This window comes from Elaeis guineensis, chromosome 11 (genome assembly GCF_000442705.2).
Source record: "Elaeis guineensis isolate ETL-2024a chromosome 11, EG11, whole genome shotgun sequence".
Lineage (NCBI taxonomy): Eukaryota > Viridiplantae > Streptophyta > Magnoliopsida > Arecales > Arecaceae > Elaeis > Elaeis guineensis.
The window spans coordinates 120,935,992-120,955,638 of NC_026003.2; the positions used below are offsets into that span (position 1 = coordinate 120,935,992).

The 19,647-nt window shown below is 39.9% G+C and overlaps 2 protein-coding genes and 1 pseudogene across 7 annotated transcripts; 1 reads left to right on the forward strand and 2 right to left on the reverse strand.

Moving 5' to 3' along the window:
• Nucleotides 1-675: 675 nt before the first annotated feature.
• Nucleotides 676-3,162, forward strand: LOC140852437 (amine oxidase [copper-containing] gamma 1-like; annotated as a pseudogene).
• A 1,220-nt stretch (nucleotides 3,163-4,382) lies between these two features.
• LOC105054403 (ER membrane protein complex subunit 8/9 homolog) lies at nucleotides 4,383-11,027 on the reverse strand. Its single transcript, XM_010935891.3, is given in 6 exon segments — nucleotides 4,383-4,855; nucleotides 4,966-5,132; nucleotides 10,290-10,349; nucleotides 10,453-10,583; nucleotides 10,586-10,598; nucleotides 10,696-11,027. Coding segments are annotated over 6 exon segments (612 nt in total). The 5' UTR covers nucleotides 10,906-11,027; the 3' UTR covers nucleotides 4,383-4,824.
• Nucleotides 11,028-14,280: 3,253 nt separating this feature from the next.
• LOC140850813 (uncharacterized) lies at nucleotides 14,281-18,823 on the reverse strand. Of its 6 annotated transcripts, XM_073246175.1 has the most exons (6): nucleotides 18,551-18,823; nucleotides 17,738-18,165; nucleotides 17,010-17,285; nucleotides 16,769-16,906; nucleotides 14,574-15,978; nucleotides 14,281-14,486 (listed from the first exon to the last, which is right to left on the reverse strand). In XM_073246175.1, the coding sequence occupies exons 2-6, from the start codon at nucleotides 18,047-18,049 to the stop codon at nucleotides 14,428-14,430; spliced, it is 2,190 nt and encodes a 729-aa protein (XP_073102276.1). In that variant the 5' UTR covers nucleotides 18,050-18,165; nucleotides 18,551-18,823; the 3' UTR covers nucleotides 14,281-14,427. The 6 variants fall into 6 exon arrangements, with proteins under 6 accessions (XP_073102276.1, XP_019709146.2, XP_073102275.1 ...); XM_019853587.3 differs by having other exon boundaries at nucleotides 14,281-15,978; nucleotides 18,574-18,822; XM_073246174.1 differs by having other exon boundaries at nucleotides 14,281-15,978; nucleotides 17,738-18,129; nucleotides 18,551-18,822.
• Nucleotides 18,824-19,647: the final 824 nt, after the last annotated feature.

The following is a 19,647-nucleotide window of genomic DNA, read 5'->3' on the forward strand; positions in this document are numbered from 1 at the left end:
CAGATGGAGCTATGGAGGCCATGGCCTTTCGGCCGAAAGCCCGAAAACTGGATGGATTTCCCACGGTATAGTCCACAATTCAATCCAAGAAGACCAAACTCAACACAATTTTAATCAAAAAAACAAAAAAACACTCCAACAAAATCAACTATTTGGACTGGGTAAGATATGGAAGGCAATGTGCAGGTGTGGCAAAATTTGGATATCTCATCACATACACAGATTTGTTTTTTTAATTTTTGAATGAGTCCCCAACCAAGGCTGTGGTTTACATGAAAGAATAAACTATATACACATGTTATTCCTTTTTTTAATACTATTAAACTGTTTTCGATGAAGTTTTTTCCGAAACAAATCCAGCAGCAGAACTTTAAAAAAAAGTAGTTTAGATTACATTTAATTTAGGCCCAATTTAGTAAATTAAATCCTTAGGCTCAAATAGGAATAAGAGTTGCCTTGTTACCCCTTCTTAGTTTTTGTTCAAACGGATATGGATCCCTCTCACCGAGCCGAGGTTATTCTCGTAAAAATGTGTGACCCACCATCTTTCTTCTGTGCCAATAAACGATGGACAACCGGGAATCGAACCGAGTCTGGATCGTCGCCATATTTGCAATACCGATATAATTAATAGTTGGAGGATATCCCATGAAAATATTTACCAAATCTGTCCATTTAATTTTCACCAGGTCCGGAAGAAGAAAAAGAGAGATGGCGCGGGAGTAGAAGCGGAAGAAGGATAGATCGAAGGAGAAGAGGGCATCGCACGCCCTGCTGACCTGGTTGGCAGGGGAGAAGAATGAAGGAAGGAACTGAAAAGGAAATGAGAGATGGGGCAGGCTGGTTCGATTGATCCGGTTGGCAAGGAAGAAAAGGAATGAGAGGAGAGAAGAAAGGAAAGCGAAGAGGAAATAAAGGAAGGAGAAGAAAAGAAGGAGACGTATCGCGATTTTCGGAAGAAGTGAAGAAAACATAACGAGAAGATAAAGAAGGGAATTAAGAAGAAACCGGCGGGATAAGATGGTGTGACTATTCGAGCGCTACGCCGGGATATCGGGTGGAGTCCCTTCACCGGCAGGAATGTGAGATAGATATACAATTGGATATTGATTGGGGGATCATATTTTATTTATTTTTTTCTCATATAATTTTCTTCTTCTTGTTTTCTTTGATGCTTTGGGGACGGGAGCAGATACGGGAGGCGAGGCCGAAGGTGACGCTGGTGGCGAGGATGTCCGCGTCGGTGGCGAACTGCGACTACATAGTGGACTGGGGAGTTCCAGACGGATGGGATCATCCGTGTCAAGGTCTGCCTGTTCCTAGAATTAACGCCTTCCGGACTGTTGTTGCCATAATTCTCTTTGAACTGAAAGTCAAAATACCATCGTATATTTTCGACATGAGTTAATCAAAGTGGAGCGAACCAGATCCTCTAGCTGCAATAGAAGGTTGTGCTGTCTGAATAGCTGCCACGTCACTTATCTCCGGTTCTCTCATGCACACACTCTCTCTCTATACGAGCAATTGACCATATTGCTTGGCTCTCCACCAAATTTGTTCTTGGCTTCGCTTGGCATCTGGCATGCTTGGTTACCTGCTTGGCCTTGCTCTATGGTGTCTTGCATCCTGGAATCTGTTGGTTCTCTCATAGTTCTGTTTTGAATTTATCTATTGGTATAGCTTCAAATGTTTCGGTTTCTAGCAGGCGATTCATTCTCTTACTGTTTTTGTGTATAGTTTCATATTTTGTCTTTCAAAGCCATATGTTGCTGATGCTTTGATTCTTCAAGATTTATTCTTATATATTTGTGCCTGCTGCGGAGCTTTTATTATAGGTATCTTTAAACAACGTGCACATGATATAGGGATTATTTTTCGGTTCTTTCATCGTATCAATCTTCAAATATATATTTTGTCATCTGTAAAGTGTGCTTTCATCATAGCTCTTCTGCCCATACAACACAATTAAGCTGTTGGTCTTCTCAGTACGATAGCCTGTTACACTTTTCATATATGTCATACTACTCAGATTTCAACAACAGTCCATAAGGATTTATGCATACTTATCTATATTTCTATCATTGCATATTACTTATATTAGGTTGTTCAATGTCACTGTTTAGTATACTCAAAAGATAGGACCTTTAGCTTTAATTATCTCGCATCATCATGTTCTTCACTGCTACTGCTTAAGCATTCGTTTCAACATTCTTATAGTCGGCATCGATCTTCATTTTTTACTTGCCTATTTCAGTCGCTTCATCATTGTTCAGCTTTGATGATTATATACATCGCTAAAGGAGTAATGATGATATATTTCTCTACAAACCTCATATTCTGGAACATGGACTTGTCTTCAATGTTACACAGTATATATTCATCACTTTCTTATGTTTCTATTTTAGAGTTCTTATCTATGGTTCATAAACTCATACAAGGATGGATTCTAACACTCTTTGTATTTTTTTGCCTTAGTCCAAATTGTGCTTAAATCAGAAGAAGCAGATTCTATACGTCTTATACTTTTATATGATATCTTTTTCCTCTTTTTGGCCTATATTTTTTGTATGCTTGCTATAGGATTTACTTGTACTTAATTAAGTTCCACAATGTTCATTTGGGTTCGATGAAGTTGCACCTTAAAACCAACACTTCGTCCTATCACAGAAAAGAAGAAAATGAAAGATAATTTTTTATCCTTCCATTGCTGAGTGCATCCCTTTGGTGGAACTTCCAGAGATCGGCCAATAGAGAACAAGGACATCGTCGTGTGGTACACGATCGGATTTCACCATGTACCATGCCAGGACTACCCCATCATGCCCACGGTCTTCTCGAGCTTCGATCTCAAGCCTGTCAACTTCTTCGAGAGAAATCCCATCCTTCGGGCGGCACCCTGCACGTATACGGAGAAGGACCTCCCTGTTGCAAAGCGGCTGCGTCGGCCTAAAGGCTTCCTGATAATGCATGCAGCACAAATGGTTCTCCCATTCACGTGATACAAGGAAAACAGGATTTTCGCATGTATGAGAACTCTTAATTTTGTTTTCGTATGTTTTGAATGAAATAACAAAATGGCTTCTAGCTCACTTCTTATTGAGTTGGTGCAGTATATAGTATTGACCATTTGCCTTCACATGGATATGAAGCATCTAGTCATGCGTTGACTGTCCCTTATCTGGACACCGCTATTTTGCCGCTACCCATCCGTAAGCACTAGTCAGCCACCAATTCTGTTTGCTGACATATGACCAGTGTAATTTAGATTATCAGCAATAAGAGACACCACAGAGACTGGACGTAACTAAAAGAGGTAGCTGATGCTGATGCCCTGATCGTTCTTGAGCCCCACGGTCCCTCTTTACCCTCCCGACGCCTGACCAGGTTGTGGTTGCACATCACGACCAGCAGGCCAATGCACGTGCTGGTATACGAAAGCCCCCTTGGTCTACCAGACTCAAATTGGATAAAAAGTGATGATATCAACAAGATCCATTAGCTTATTTAACAAAAATGTAATGGTAAAAGGTTATGCATCACGCACACAGAGCAAAAGTCAAATAGTGGAATTTATATTTTCGAAATGTTGGTTGGGAATATGCAATTACCCCAAACCCCAAGGAGGATTGGTGTAATTTACTCTATATATTTTCTGTATCCTAACATCAAAAGCTTTTCCCCCCGAAGTAGAGTATCTGAAGCCGTTTTAATCTGGCTGGCTTTTGACAGTAGCTATTATCATTCATCCCCTTCAAAATCTTTACAACATTCAGTGGCACGTGTGCAATTGCCAGGCATTTCAAATTCTCCTGCCGGTTTCAAAACAATCTACATAATTATGGTGGTGCTTAGCTGGTTTAGTTTACTTCTTTACCAAGTCAAATATATGCTATGTATTCACTGCTCATGTCAACTTTCACACATAAATGATGAGCAAGATAACCACAAACAAGGGAACAAAAGAAACAAACTGTCACCACCCTGGTTCATCCTGCTGGAGATTTCAAAACAGTATAAGCAAACATATAATCGCATCTTTTTCGAAAGCTGGGAATGCCTGTGAGCAACTAACAGGTTACTCGTGTCCCACAGCTCTGAGCCAGGATTCAGGCAATGCATGTATGCAAGCAAACCAATCAAGGTCTATGCCCCTGCATCATGCCTGTTGTAGGGCTCAATGTGCTTCAAAAAATCATTAAGGTGGAGCACCATGTGTCACATAAAAGAATATCTTGCACCTGTTGTCCAGCCGGTGTAAGCCTAGGCCATAAAGCAACCTCCATCAGAACCACTGACATGGAGGCCCAAAAGGAAATGCTCTTAAATTGAGGCTATGACAAATAATAGCAAAGCTAATAACCTTCAACCGACTGCAATCCACATTAGGAAAACATTAATCAAAGTATTAGAACCTTAACGATTATAAAAATATCCAATGAAGGCGCAAGGCCAACAATATCCTCAGCATCTATATTAAACAGGAAATAACTGGAACTAGACAGAGCAGACATGCAAGGCTGCAAACATATCTAAAGTTGTAAATCCTTGCCTAACACAAGTTAAGCCAGGAGGGGGGGAAAAGAGCAAGTGCAATTGCAAGATATCTGTTCCCTTAAATGACACATAGAAATTTCTCTCCTGCTAGATTTTAAATGTGATTGAAGTTACTTGGTCCAAGCAAAGTATTCCACTTTCCTATGGCTGGTACAGCAGCTAAACATTTTGAATGCTTTCAGTATTCCAGCACAAGCAAATTCACTCAGCAAAATATCAGATTGTGACTGAAAAAGCCCAACGATGAAGTTACCAGGAACACTGGACAAGTTACTTGAAGAGATTGGGGTTCAACCAGTCCCTGTAGAAAGATATATTGATTAAAGATATATGCAAGTCTGGGATATGCACCTGTAGCAACATGTACACAATGATTGAGGAAAATAGTAAAAGATCTTAACATGAGCTTACTTGCTAATGTCATCAAGATGGTCATCAAAATCAACTATGTTTTGCCATTTCTCAGAAGAAATATAATCCAACAACAAGACGTTGGCTGATGGCTCTTTTATGGTCAGCTGACTCCTTCCATCTGATCCAGCTTGGTGCCAGCTTTTTGACGAATCCCTTGTGTACAGCTGCACATTAGTGGAGCAGCAAGATAAGAAAGTCCAAAGGAACTTACTGCAAACAAGTTATGCATCATAAACCATGCATTTACATTAAGTAAATAGTCAAAACTAAAAACAATGGCTGACTATAGATAACAAGGTCATGGAGTGAAACCAGAATCCTATGCCTCTCTGTACCATCTCAAATTAGTGGCATATGTTTCAGTTTCACTAACAAGAATTCTTGTCTTGACCTTGTAATCATGATCTTTTGAAATTTCTTGAAGAGATAAAACTGCTGATGAAATTATGTACCAACTAAACCCTAAGGTAGTACAAGTACAAAGCGAACACAGAATGGCATATCCACGACCTCAAAAAAGAAGACCATCCAAGCAGCATAATATCAAACCAGGAAGAGGTCAGTGCAGATAGAACCTCAAGCAACAGTATTGAAACATGATACTCAGGAAAAAGAGTGCACCAACCATTTGCACGTCCTTATGAGGGTATCCATCAATTAAAACAAAACCATCCAAATATTCACTCTATGAACTGTTCCTTGAGCATTTCTAATCTGGTTTCCCTATGGTTCCTATGGAAAAAAACCCTTTGAGCTGATCCAATCTGATAGTCCCTTCATAGGCACTTAAAACAAGATACAACAAGATGATGATGCATGCAAATGTTACACAAGAATATGGAATATCCCCTCTCAGGAAAGCTAATACAAGCACACTATAGATCTACATGTGTATGTATGGATTTTTTGAGAGAGAGAGAGAGAGAGAGAGCTGGATGTAGATATCTGACTTCTCATGCTTCCTTGGGATGTCCAAGTGTCATAGTCTATGATACCCTTATCCATGGTCCAGGAACCACTCGCCATACATGCATTCCTTTATTCAAAAACCCTATGGGAAACTAGAACCTTGGCCAAACTAGTGGCAGGTCTCTTGCCACCCATTTAAACCAATGTCAAATTGCCTGGCACCTGTAAACCAAAACTATAGCACAGTGTGCATTCACAAGAACCATGCAACTGTTGAGCATCATCGGGATGAAGTCTGCATGCCTTAGAAGCAGTAATCTTGTCTTCGACACATAAGGTCCAACTTCCCTGGATTTTCCATGGATCAATGGTGTACTTTATCCATTTTCATTTTCATTAGACAGTTACTTGGCAATCAAATTACACCGGTCTCAGACTCTCGGTTCATATCTGTTCCATTTGCTTTTATTTCCTATTTTGCTTTGTCTCTGCTTCCACCAGATATTTTAAGTCTTTGCTGTCAAGGTGCTAAACCCATATTTATCTAATCAACCACAATCCTTCTGATTGACGAGATCAATCTAGCGCACCATCAACCAATAGACCTATAAACTTAAAATTTGTGTTTCACAGGATTGGCATATTCAACTTATATTATTTCGATATGCATTTATATATAGCAAAACATGATAGTGCTCTGCTTACCCTTTTTAACCTTCACCAGCCCATCTCAATAGTCTTTTATTTCTAATCAAGGAACTTGTACCTTTTCCTGGATTGAAAATTTGAGGACCTAATATACAAATTGAAATGCTAACTACCAAAAAATTCATCATTTTTTATAGGGAAAAAGGTTGAAGTTTCAAGATATCAAGAAATTGAGGACCTAACATACAAACTGAAATGCTAACAACACAAAATTGTAGTAGTATCAAGAAGAAGAGGTTAAAGCCCATACATGATCACCAACTATGGCTAGCCAAACTTGTTACAGATCATAAGGCAGTTTCAGCGGCTACTAGTTCTTGGGTTGTTGAAGAAATTCAGAAAACACTACAAATAAATTACCCCCTTAATCCCTCTTATGGTGGTAGTGCTTCTGCTACAGCAACATGATGAATAGCACTTACCCTAAAATTGGTCCACATCCAATTAGGTGGTATGCATGTTATTACAAAATACCTTTAATAGACTCATGGATGTGAGGCTTAGGGCCATAAACAAGTTGGTTCGAATCTAGTTAGAGTTTGGGCCAACCTAGACTTTTGAAAGCTGACTCAGCCTATATCAAGCACAAAACTCAACTCACCAATAGCAAATAGGTTTAGTTTTACGAGGAAAACAAATTAGGGTTGGTACTGCTTTGGTGGTAATGGCTAGCCATGATTGAAGAGCGTAAGGGTTCAACCAGCTAGGGGCAAAGAGGTCAAGTGGCAGCTAGCAGCAGAGGGGTGAGAGAGTTTCGATGAGTCTTTGATTAAACTACTAGAGTTAAGGTCTGGTCAGTGGCCAGTTGGCAAGGAGGATGGAAGCATGGAGCAATGATGTCAGGGGCAAGATCTACAAGTGGGGGAGTAGGGAGAAAGCAAGGAAGAAAGACAGGAAAGGACACCAAAAAGAGGACTAAGGAGAAAGGGATTAAGGGAGGGAGAGGATCAACAAGATGGCCTGTGATTATTGATGCTTGAGAACCAAGAGCTGGTGGACATCAATAAGGCATGCAGATGCGGCTAGGATTCCACATAGTGGGAATTAACACCCTGTTTTGAATTGAGAGAAATGGAGAGAAGAACAAGCAAATAGAGAAATCGAGTTTCTCTTGTTTGGTTAGGAAGATAAGAGAAGAAGTAGAGAGAAGAAAAGAAGTGGGGAGAAAAAAATTCTCTCCAAAAGTGAAGAGATTTGGAGAGAAGAAACAAATGCTCAAAATATTTTTTTTTATTTCTTTCTTTCCCTGCACTAGATGGTCCAAATAAATTTCTTTTCATTTCTCTCCTATACATCCAAACAAGAGGAGAGCAAAATATCTTGTCTTCCATCTTCCCTTTTCTCTTCCCCTCCCTTCTCTTCATTTTATCCAAATAGAGCAGTAGGAGAGGGCCAGAAAGACGATCGAAGTCGCAGTAAAATCTCCACTTTCTGCTATTACATACCAAAACAACCCTCAACCATTAGATCAGACCACACAATCCAATGGTTTACGAACAGTTTTAATTACACGCATACATGTGCATGTACATAAGGGTCTCATCAAATCATAATTAGGTTGGATCAACCCAAACCTAGACGTGACCCAAGTTTTTGAGTCTTGTAACAAACAGGTAAATGGGTTAAAAATCAACATGAACCAGCTTAGAGCCAAGTCTAGGAAGCACATATACAATACAAGACATGGGTATGGTACGATACGGATACGGAGATACAACAAATTTTTAAAAATATAGGATACGATACGGTTGGGATACGTTATATTAAAAAATATAAAATTAATATAGAAACATAAATACTCAAGATAAATTTAACATATAAACACAAATCATAATTCAAGAGCACCTATATTTGAAAAGTAAGCATCATTAATGCATAGTAATTACAAGCAAAAATCCTAAAAGATTAACATAAAAACACTAATGTTTTAGTACCAAGCCGTATCCCAGCCAAATCCCAGCGATATCCAAACGTATCCAAAGTCGGAAAAATCAGAAAAGAGAAAAAATAGTTGGACATGCGGTGGATATGTATCGCATGTGTCCCCGGCATGTTCGTATCCGAAACGTATCTGACACAGGTACGGCAGCCATTTTGCCGTATCCGTGCTTCCTAGAGCCAGGCTCCTAAGACCTAACCAACTGACTAATTCTAGTGTTTCCAACTAATTCAGTTGGGCATCTATAAAGCATTTAGGAAAACAAGATACTATAACAAGTAGCAATGTAATAAATCAAATGTATTTGCAACAGCTGGTATTATGTGTATAGTTTGTGAATCTTGCATAAAAGACTCCACCATGATTTCTTATAGACGGTTCTTATTAGGAGAAAATGATAGTTAAAACCAATAAATTCAGTCAATTCATAGAATTATTTGTCCAAGTGTAACTTTTATTTGGTTTATATCATGAATCATTTGATAATTTATTGGAGATCTTTTTTCTGGTTCTATCTAAAAAAAAAAAGTGATTCAAAATTTGTTTCTTTATGTTTTATTTCCCTTTTGTTGTCTTTTGGATGAACATGTTTGTGGACATGGTGCATTGGGTGTCTCCAACGAGGAAGATCTCTCAGTTTGTAATGTTATTTTTCCCAACAAGACATGTCCTTCAATTCCATAGTTACATCAAAAGACAGATCCAATCAATATGGTACACATCCAAGAATCAACAAAATACTTTGCCCACCTTAAGACGCATCCTAATAAGATAGCTGAGAAGGGTGAATTCGAATCAATCCTTCAACTCAAATGCAAAGGGAAAGGACAAAACAACTTTGAAAGCTGGGGATAAAGTAAGAGCAATTCAAGAAATCTCTTCCTTTCAAAAGAATTAGATATGATTCATAACTCAACCATATAAGGCAACCTCCTTCAAACTCTCTTGCCGTTCTTAGGATGTACAGAAGCAAACCAACCATGCCCATTTATAAACATTAGATGTCTGAGTGGATGTTAATGGGTAAGAGTTGCATCGTCCAGCAAAATTTATGTGAATAATAGGTCTCAATGCATCCCATCATAATAGGTGTGACCCTTGGATGCAAGCAATGAAACTACCAGATTAAAGGATGTGTCTTTTGAGACAGAACAAGACAAACCAAGAGATGTATCTTTTTATAAACACCCAAGAGAGAAGAAACTAGCTGAATGGATATGTCTGTTTGAAGGAAAATTAAAAATGATCAAAGATAATAAACAGATAAATCTTGGATAGTGATTAAAATATAAAAAACAAAAAAAATATAAGTAATAGTTCCAATAATCTCGAAGTTGAGTTACTTGTTTGATGTGTCTTATGGGTTATCAAAAGATCGAGTTGTTTTAATTCAAGTAATACTCTGCATAAGATTTACAAATCTACAACATGTAGATCTGCTTTCTACATAGATTTGATGAAAACCTTCAATTTATTCGCCTTTCCCCTTTTCTTGTCGTTCATGTTTAATTCTTTTTCTTTAAGATCCGAAAATTTGGTCAAACGAACTTTAATTAAAGGTTTTAAAGGGTTCAACCTTGATTTCCTTCGAAACTAACCATACTCCTATCCTATGCACAGAAACTTCTAGGAATATTTTCTAGGGAAGAAATAAAAGTGATCGAATCCAGAATCCAGTTCCCACATCTACATAGAATGTTCAATGTTTTGATTCTTCTCAAATAAGAAACATCGCAATGGAAGAACAGCAAGAGGACTACATTACCTGCACCACAAGATCCCGTCCTTTCCCTTTCACTAACTCTTCCAGCCCCTTATTGTCCAACTGGTCCAGCAAAACATCAATAAACAACATGAAATATATAAAACCAAAGAATTGCTGAAACCCGTAAAGGATGGAGAGATTTAAGACAAAGAGAACGCCCGACCAAAAGCAACGCGGCCCGGGGAAAGTATCGGAATATATGATCGCCGATCTTCTTGGCGGCGTTTCCCAGCTCGGCGTCATCGTACCTCTCGTTGGCGTGGTAGTAACCTACCACACTAAGGCCCTCCGCCCGAAATGTTCTTCTACCTGTCGATAACAAAGAAAACCCTAGACTTAGTCACAATCCGTAGAAGACAATGAAAGAGATCGGGGTAGACAGAGAGATGGGAGATGAAATGAGAACCTGGATGAGGGCGAGCTCGAGGGAGGGTAGGAGGCCGATCTGGGAGTGTGTCAGGGGGATGGCGTCGGCGATCTGGACGGTGGAGGCGTTGTCTTCGGGAAGTCGGCCGACGAGGAGGCCGCCGACGGGGGAGGCGCGGTGCTTGAGGGCATGGAGGACCAGCTTTATGTAGGCGGCCTGCGCTACTTCGTAACGGCACTCCACCCCCATCCCTCTCTGCCTCTCCGGTCGCCTGGACGAAGAAGTTCAGAAGTGCGAAGCTTCGTTCGATTTGGGGCCGGCAACCCACGAGTCCCGTCGAAACGACGATTTAAGCCTTAAACCGGACTAAAATGTGCCAGAGAGCTTAATAAATTACCAGAGAAATGCTTTGTGCACCGCGGGCGGTGCAGCACCGCGCGCACAGCCCGCGGTGATTCCCGCGGTGATTGGCCCACGCGTGGGGGGCCGGAAGAAAAAAAAAATTTTTTTTTTTGGGCACCGCACTCGGATGCTGCGTGAATCAATTATCGTAGACGGTGCGTACCGATGCACAAAGCATTTCTCTAAATTACCATAGTTCTAATTAACCCATTAGTAAAGTGGATCAGCTCATTTGGTGGCTGATGTGAAGTAACTGGCATATTTTTTCTTTTTTTTTTGAAAAAAAATATTGATATTTAAAAAAAAATACTGTTCTTTTGAAAAAAATATTTTTTTTGAAAAAAAATACTGATGTATTTTCCTCATCAACATGATACTGATAAAATTTAGAATAAATTCAACATTTTAATAAATTAATTAACTGTTATAATAACATTAAAAAGAAAAATCACGGAAGAGTTGCCAACTTTTAGTCGCAACGTTCTCTGACACTACCGTTGATCACAAAGATAGGGTTACCTTTGGTGCATTACAAGATAAATTTAAAAAAATAATATAAATTATTTTTAAAATAAATTATTATTATTATTAAATTATTGATAATATTGATTATTATATTTAGTATATATTGATAATATTATAATAAAATTATTAAAAATTTTGATTGACATGTTTGATATGATAATTAGATTATCAGTAATATCAAATCAAAATCTCAAAATATCTTTAATAATTTTATCCGAATACTCTTTTTTTTTTTAATGAAAAAAATGACAGGAGTGATGTGGATGTGATGGTAGCACCGAAAAATGACGGATCGAAAGGATGTGAAGAACCGCGGGTACTAAAGGATGGGGACAAACGCATATGAAGCTGTGAAGGTGGTGAGGATGAACATGAATAAATCATGAGAAGGTGATAGGAGACGAGCGGAAGAGCCGTGGATAAATAAAAAAAAATGGAGCAACAGGACGAGAGTGCATGCGAAGGGAGGGTGAGAAGGAGAGAGGAGAGTTGGACAATAAATTTTGTATGATTTTTTTAAAAAATAATTTTATCTAAAATTTTTATTATAATATTGTCAAAAAAGTAGTAATATGGATAGCCGCTCCTCTCCAATATAATTCAAATTATCTTTCATTAAACAATTTAAATTATCAAAATAATCTAAATTATCATCAAAAAAATATATTAAATATAATAATTTAAATTATTATATTAAAATATCAACAATTTGGATAGATGGTCAATTATCCAAGGCAACCTAGGTTATTAGCTAATGGAGCAAGGAGATATTTATACGTAGTTTTTCGTCAATTGAAGATTTGTATTATGCGGAGAACATTTGTCACTTTAGCGTTGCTGAATAAACAAAGTATACCACAGCTTGGTGGAGCCCTTTTTATTTTTTTATTGGTAAATAGTGGAGCCCGGTTAGATCGTATACCATGACGGTGCTATTACAGCACCAGGGGATGAAAGCAGAACTGTGAAAGGTTGCAGCGTTGCTCCTACCACAAGGTTTTTAAAAAATCTTGAGTTAGATTTTCGAAAGTTAATAGGGAAAGCAAAACCAGACTGCAGCTTTCGAACTTAAGATAATGGAGCACCAACAATATGAACACAGGTATGTAGCTTCCACTCCGGCTCAAAAATTTGAAAATGTCTGTTTGTTTTCGTGTTTTTGCCAAGTAGAATGCATAGGTTCGATAATTCAGGTATATGAATGACAAGAGAAAATGATTGGAAGATTTTATTTAAAATTTAAAAATATCATTAAATATGTGAAAATGTAAGTAAGACTAAAGATGTCACGGACTTCACCTACTGGTAGATCAAATTCGTATGGCATCCCAATATCAGTCGATACGCACTCAGCAAAATGCGCACAAGATACAAGAAAAGACAAGGCAACATGCTTGGGTATGGTACTACTGTAAGAGCAATATTTTTATTAATAAATTCAAAGAAATACAAGTGTATACAATCGCTACTCAGACTATAAGAGCTCAGAAGGCAGGGGAGACAACAATGTACACCGCAAGAATCTGCAAGAAAATCGATCCACTGGATTGTTCTCACCCACCCTCCAGTAAGACATCCATCCAAATCTCATCCTAGGGGTTCTAAATGATCGAACAGTATAGTATTTTTATAGCTCGCCAAGCCCCGACACCGATGAAAACACCCCAAAATTCATCCAAAATAAAGAAAAATAGTGTGGCGGCAGTTGTTCATACTATCTAGTTACAAAGTATATAAGACTGTGTGGCCATTACCAAGCAAAATACAAGACAAAAAGGACCTACGATAACTTATATGATTATCAGAATGATTCACCATAGGATACTGTACATAGTTAGATACCGTCCATCATAAAATAGACAGTTGTCCAAACTATTCAAAAACCTTTAGGATATTATACATTCCTTCTTTTTTAGTTCTCTTAATTCATGCGCATTGCAGCCATCAATCTTAAGATGGATGATGTCCCATCATGCAAAATATCCTACGATACTTTTTGAATACCACAAAGAATCTAAAAGGAGAGAGGAGAAAAAAAATTGAAGCCTACGATAAACTTAAATGCATATGTCCATATTATTTTGGCGATCAACAGGAAAACTGAAATAAAATTGAAATTTATAAAATGCTGTTACCAACAAAAGCCCAATCAACGAGTCGCTGGTTTTTCATCATTTAATTCAAAGAAAAAGGAAGAAATCTAATTTTCCTTTCAAGGTCTAGAGTTTCTGTGGAGCCCATTCTATGTCCGAAGGCAAGCAGCATTTGAGAGCATATGATGCCAAATTTGCTATGTGGTAATCATGGACCAAGAGTGAAGGCTCTGCATACTAAAATTAATCTGCAATGAGCAATACAGTTTGTTAATCTAAGCCCAGCACCGTCTGAATCTGTAATGTTGTGTCTGTAACGGGATGGTAGAACAGTCCCAACCAAAGGGGAAAAAAAAAAGGATAACAAAGATGTTTAGGCATGAAAACTCCTCTCCGAACAAGAACGATGCATATCTAAACCGTGAATATGTCCTGCAATTATCATTGCTTAACAACGAAGAGATAAAGTAGACTACAATCATATTAAGCATAACCAAACATTTCAGTGATGAGATCAAGCTGTACATTAAGAGGATAAAAAGAATGTAGATTAGACTCAAGCAAATACAAGATCATCGGGGCAATCAAAGAAAAACATCTGCCGTTCGAGCATCACCAGAACTACATTCAAACGCCAGCCAAGGCAAATTTTGTACTACATAAAAGGAGAGGATCCATTAAGAATTTACCTGAGTTACTTAAAAGGAACCCTTCTCCAGAAAGGTTGCTATTCTGCATCCCCACTCCGTCATCAAGCCCCTAAAGAAGAAGCCTCCTTTGCAATAAGATTAATACCACGAACCCAGAGCTCTGGAGCAGAAACATGACTGGCCTCAAAATGGACCTCTCTACCACTTACAGTAACCACTCTAAATATCAACAATTTACCATCCTCACCTTCCATCTTCCGATTCTTCAGAAAGTTTAAGCTAGGCCCAGCTATTGCCTCCTTACACTGTACATTCCTCCTGCTCGACTTGCCCCATGTCAACACCCCAGATTTAAGCATCCGGACAATCTTCATGTGAGGAGATCCACTACCTTCCCGTGTGTGCTTGCATAGCTCCTCGCCGGCAAGCACAAGAGACCGAGCCAGATGATCAAGCAGCACACCCTCTGTCACCTTGTTTGACCTGTTGCTTTTTCTTGCCAAAGATAAGGATGTCTCCCCCCGGTGATTGACAAGACTGCAGTCTGCATTCCCCTGTAACAATAAAATCTTGCATGCATCAGAGTGACCTTCAATAGCAGCGAGCATAAGTGGTGAATACCCCTCTTCATCCAAGGAATTGACACTATATCCCATTTTTAAGAGCTGGATTAATGAGGATGTGTCCCCCTTGGAAGATGCATAATGGAGAGCTCTGAATGATGTATGATCAGTTATTACGTCAGCCAGCACTGCTCTGAGCAAGATTTGTTCAAAGCAGTCCCTGTTTGCAGAATTTTCATGCTGCAAGACAGACATCACAGTCTTGCCATCAGAACTTCTTACTGCAATGTCTGCTCCAGCCATTACTAAAAGACGAAAAGCCTCAGCATGTCCAGCATTTGCTGCAGCCATGATGGGACTGAGCCCTGAACCATCCAGTTTGTTTAGATCTGCGGTGGATGAATGCAGAATCATCTGCAGCGGTTCAACACTACCATTTCCAGCAGCAAAATGTAATGGAGAGAAGACACTCAGATCTGTTGATCGAAGACTTGCACCTGCATATAAAGCCTGGGAAAAGGTATTTATGATGGAAGATGCAAACACACTTCTTTTTGCCAACTGGACGGCAGTATCGCCCGAATTGCTGACCAGCCCTAAGTCTGCCCCAGCTATAAGTAGCACTAGAAAACAATCAGCATGATCAGCCTTCGCAGAGATCATTAGAGGAGTCTCACCTGCTGAAGTCCTTGCATTGATATCACATCCATTTGAGATTAACTGTCTAAGAATGGAAACACAGCCAAGTCTAGCAGCTAAATGGATTGGTTGTGATTCATGTCCAATTTTTGTTTTTATGGGGAACTTGGAATTTGCACCTGCATCAAGAAGCACCTGTACAGCATTGAAATTCTGGCAGAGGATGGCATGGCAAAGAAGAGTTCTACCGAGATGTGGATTCTCTAACAAATATGGCTCATGTTGAAGCAACAGCTTGAGAATTTTGCCACTAGCTTCATGGTACTCAACCGCACACCATGCTGCATTGTAAATCTCCCCCAAGCATGCACCAACTCTCAGCTCTTCACCGGATACAGGGTCCCATGACCATGCACCCACACGAACTAGACAGTCCGTCTTAGCACCAGCCTGCATTGAGATCCTTGTCGATGAATACACAGAATGACATGTAGGGGGGGAAAGAAATCTAAAGGATAAAGCCATTCTTGTGCATTGAATTCTAAATGCCTGCAGGTCCTGGAATGAAGTTTACATCATATCTCTATTAGGAAAATATTTTGTGCTTATTGTGTCTGATAGTGCTCTGATATGTGACCTAAGTCAATTTGTACAAATACACAAGGATAGAAAATCTTGTATGTGCATAGCATAGAAAATCTTGTATGTGCATAGCATAGAAAATCTTGTATGTGCATAGCATTCTAAATGCCTGCAGGACCTACATTAAAGTTGACAAATTTCTTCAAGATAACTTATCATTGACACGCTTAGAAGCCTGAGGAGGAGGTTGCAGAGAGCAGGTAGATGGTACATGTATTTGTTTCTCATAACTTGAAAAGTTGGCACAAAGTTAGTAGCAGCCGCCAAAAGAAAATGTTCCCTAGTTTAAAGAAGCAGAACAACAAAAAGGTTTTATATTTTTGAATTTAGCAAAAACAGCAACATCAAGAAATTATTCCGTAATCTTATGTATTTTCATCCTCTTTTCTTTCCAATGAGGTGGTGTGAAAGAGGAGCTTTTCCAGACCAAACTTACGAACAGGATGCAGCTCATGGAAGTGTACCGAAGTATAAGAAATAATGCACAATTAAATAAAAGCCATCCTCCAGTTTCAAGTGGCACTTCACCCCAAAGACATTTAATGGGAATAACATGAAGGCTTGCAATTAAAATCGACAAAAGCAGGTAGAATATTACCCCCAGCAGAAGTTTCACAACAGAAGCTTGCCGGCTGACAATAGCAGCCACCAACGGTGTGCAATCTACATTTGCATGCAGTGCGGGCTTAACTGACTGCAAGAGGACCCTGTCCATGCAATTTATGTCCACCCCATTCTGAAGAATAAAAACTTGATACTTGTCAAATCTCGGCACCAGATCCTGCAACTGGCGGATAAAAGGAAACAACTTTCTCAAGAAAATTATGAAGTTAGTTCACCTTGATTAATGCAGTGACTACATCGAGAAAGCCTCTGCAGCATGCACTTACAAGTGCATGTGCCACAGCATCTGGCCTTGCCATGTCTGAGCAGATTAATAATTGGACCGCCGCAGCCTCACCACAAAAACTAGCCTCCAACAAAGCATCTTCACAAGCTTTCTGGGATGCCCCAGCTTTTAAAAGCATGTCCAAAATACCACAATGACCTTCACGAGCAGCAGCTGTTGTTGCATAGCCCCGAAATAGTTCCTGATTAACATCAGCTCCAGCTGACTGAAAGGGAAGAAAGAGTTCAAAAAGAAGATCATAACAGGACAACCAGACTAAGAGCTCATTCTCAAAGGAGAGAAGTTAAAGGAGCATTTAATTGGTATTATGTTGTTTTTCAAGCTGAAAAAAGATTTAACTAACCAAGTATATTTTGTGGTCCAAAGAAAGATCCTAAAACGAATATAACCTTGTGGGAGTTTTAAACCAAAAGTAGCAAAGTTTCTTCCATACCCAATTCAAATCAACAAGTGCGATTCTTACAGCCAATCCCGCATTCCGCATTCCTAGTTCATAACAAATAGAAAAGAAAACCACAAGAAAGGACCAGAAAAAGAAAAAGGCATGCCACCGAGGAGTATGCATACTCGCACAAATTCAAACCAGCCAAAGTCCCACCGCCACATGCTACAGAGAAAATGAAAAGAATGGAGGAGGAAGGAGGAAAAGGAAGCTACCAGGAGTTTGCGGACGACCTCGGCGTGACCCGAGTGAGCAGCGGCGAACAACGCCGTGACATCGGTCTTGAACTCCTGGTACTCGATCTTCACCTCGTCGGCCGCCTCCTCACGGAGGACGGTCTCCGTGCACTTGACCCTCAAGCTAACAGTCCCAATGTAGTTCACGTCCACCGCCGACCCCGCGGCGCTCAGGCACTCCTCCACCCGCTCGACCTCCCCTCTCAGCGCCGCCTCCACCAGCCCCTGCGACGGCAATGCCTGCTCGTCCGCGCCCCGTCCGAGGCGGGCCGCCGCCGTGTGCCTCGCCATCTTCTCCACCAGTGCTCGTGGACAAAATGGCGACAGATCTCCGAGCGGAGCTCGCCGATAGATAACGGAATCCGAGGGTCCTTCAAGAAAATTTAAATTTTTTTCCCGGATCAGAGCTGCCACAGAGGAATCGGAAAATCGTCAGGGGTCCCAACGGTCTGCTCGCGCTTGAGAAAAACAAAATATATCAATAAATAAATCGGTCAATGGCAAAGTCAAATGCGAGCGAGCATCTCACAAGCGGTAAATAGTAACTTCTTTGTTTTCTTCAAAGAAAGAATGGAATTTAAAATTTAAAAAACAAGAAGAAGGGAGAAGACCAGAAGAGAAAAGCGAGTTCGCAGTCTGTTGGAAGAAACGATAAAATGAGACGGTCAAAAAAATTCAAAACTTGAAGGCTGAACAAAGAATAGGTCGAACTGAGGAGAATACTGCAGCAACAAACCAGACGAAGAAATGAGTGGAATTAATGGAAAATTGGATAGGGAGTTGGGACTCTACCTGACGAGAGAATGTTGGTTTACCTTCGTGCTTGTTTTACTGAACGTGAACGGTAAAACTCGAAAAAGGGTGATGGGGTTATGCGGTGGAGACTGAAGACTAGGAAGAAGGGAGTAGAAGAAAGAGAGAGATGTGGAGTTGGACAGGCGACGGGACTAACGGGAGATCAGCAGCGTGAGGAGGAGAAGCAAGAAAATATTCTTCCCCGATCGGTGACTGGTAAGAGGGATTCGGATGGATGGTCGATGGCTTGGGAGCTGGTTGCTTGCTGCTTATTAGGTAAAGTTTTGATATCTGATATCCTGTTTATCGTTTATGTTCACCAGAGGTGAGGATAGGAAATACTGACCACTGGCCACAGTACGGGTTCTGGGTTCGATTTCGAACTGGGAAGTTCGCTTCGGTGTTCGACTTTTGGGATGGTTTGGAGCGATCTCGAGCGCGGACGGAGGCTTGGCGCGTGCGTGGGCGGTGGGTGGCAGCACCATCCGCGCCGTGATTTACGGGGACCCCTCGATCCTGCCCCCTTGGTTCCCAGCTTTTTAGGAGATCGCGGAAATTTGTACACTTAGATTTTTCAAGTAGTTAGTGAACTCAAAATCTGGGTTTAGCTGGTCAGGCCAGGGTTGAGCTTGGACTAACCTTAGGAGCTGGAACATGCCGGATGTGGCCCCTCACGTGTTTGATTAAATTAATTAGAAGAAAAAGGCAAAAATGTCCTTCCTGTTCTTCTGCGAATTGATTAGTGACTATAAATCGTCCAGTAGTTGGATCCATGTTTTGCCAATTTGATTTACGGAAAGGCATTCCTGCATGATAAAACAAAATTAAATAAAGTCCTTGACGCTACCATGATGATTCATTTGAGTTAAAGATCATTCGAACAATAATTTTTTTTTGAAAATAAAAAAAACTCTAAATATAATATAAAAATAAAAAGTTTTTTTGACTGAACCTTCTCCTGTCCTGATACCTAAAGAAAAACATATATTCTATCTACATATTTATCTATATATGTATATATTCTCTACATGTCTCCTCCTCAAATTTCCCATAACGAGTGATCCATGGTACATTGGCCGAGATGGAAGCACCGA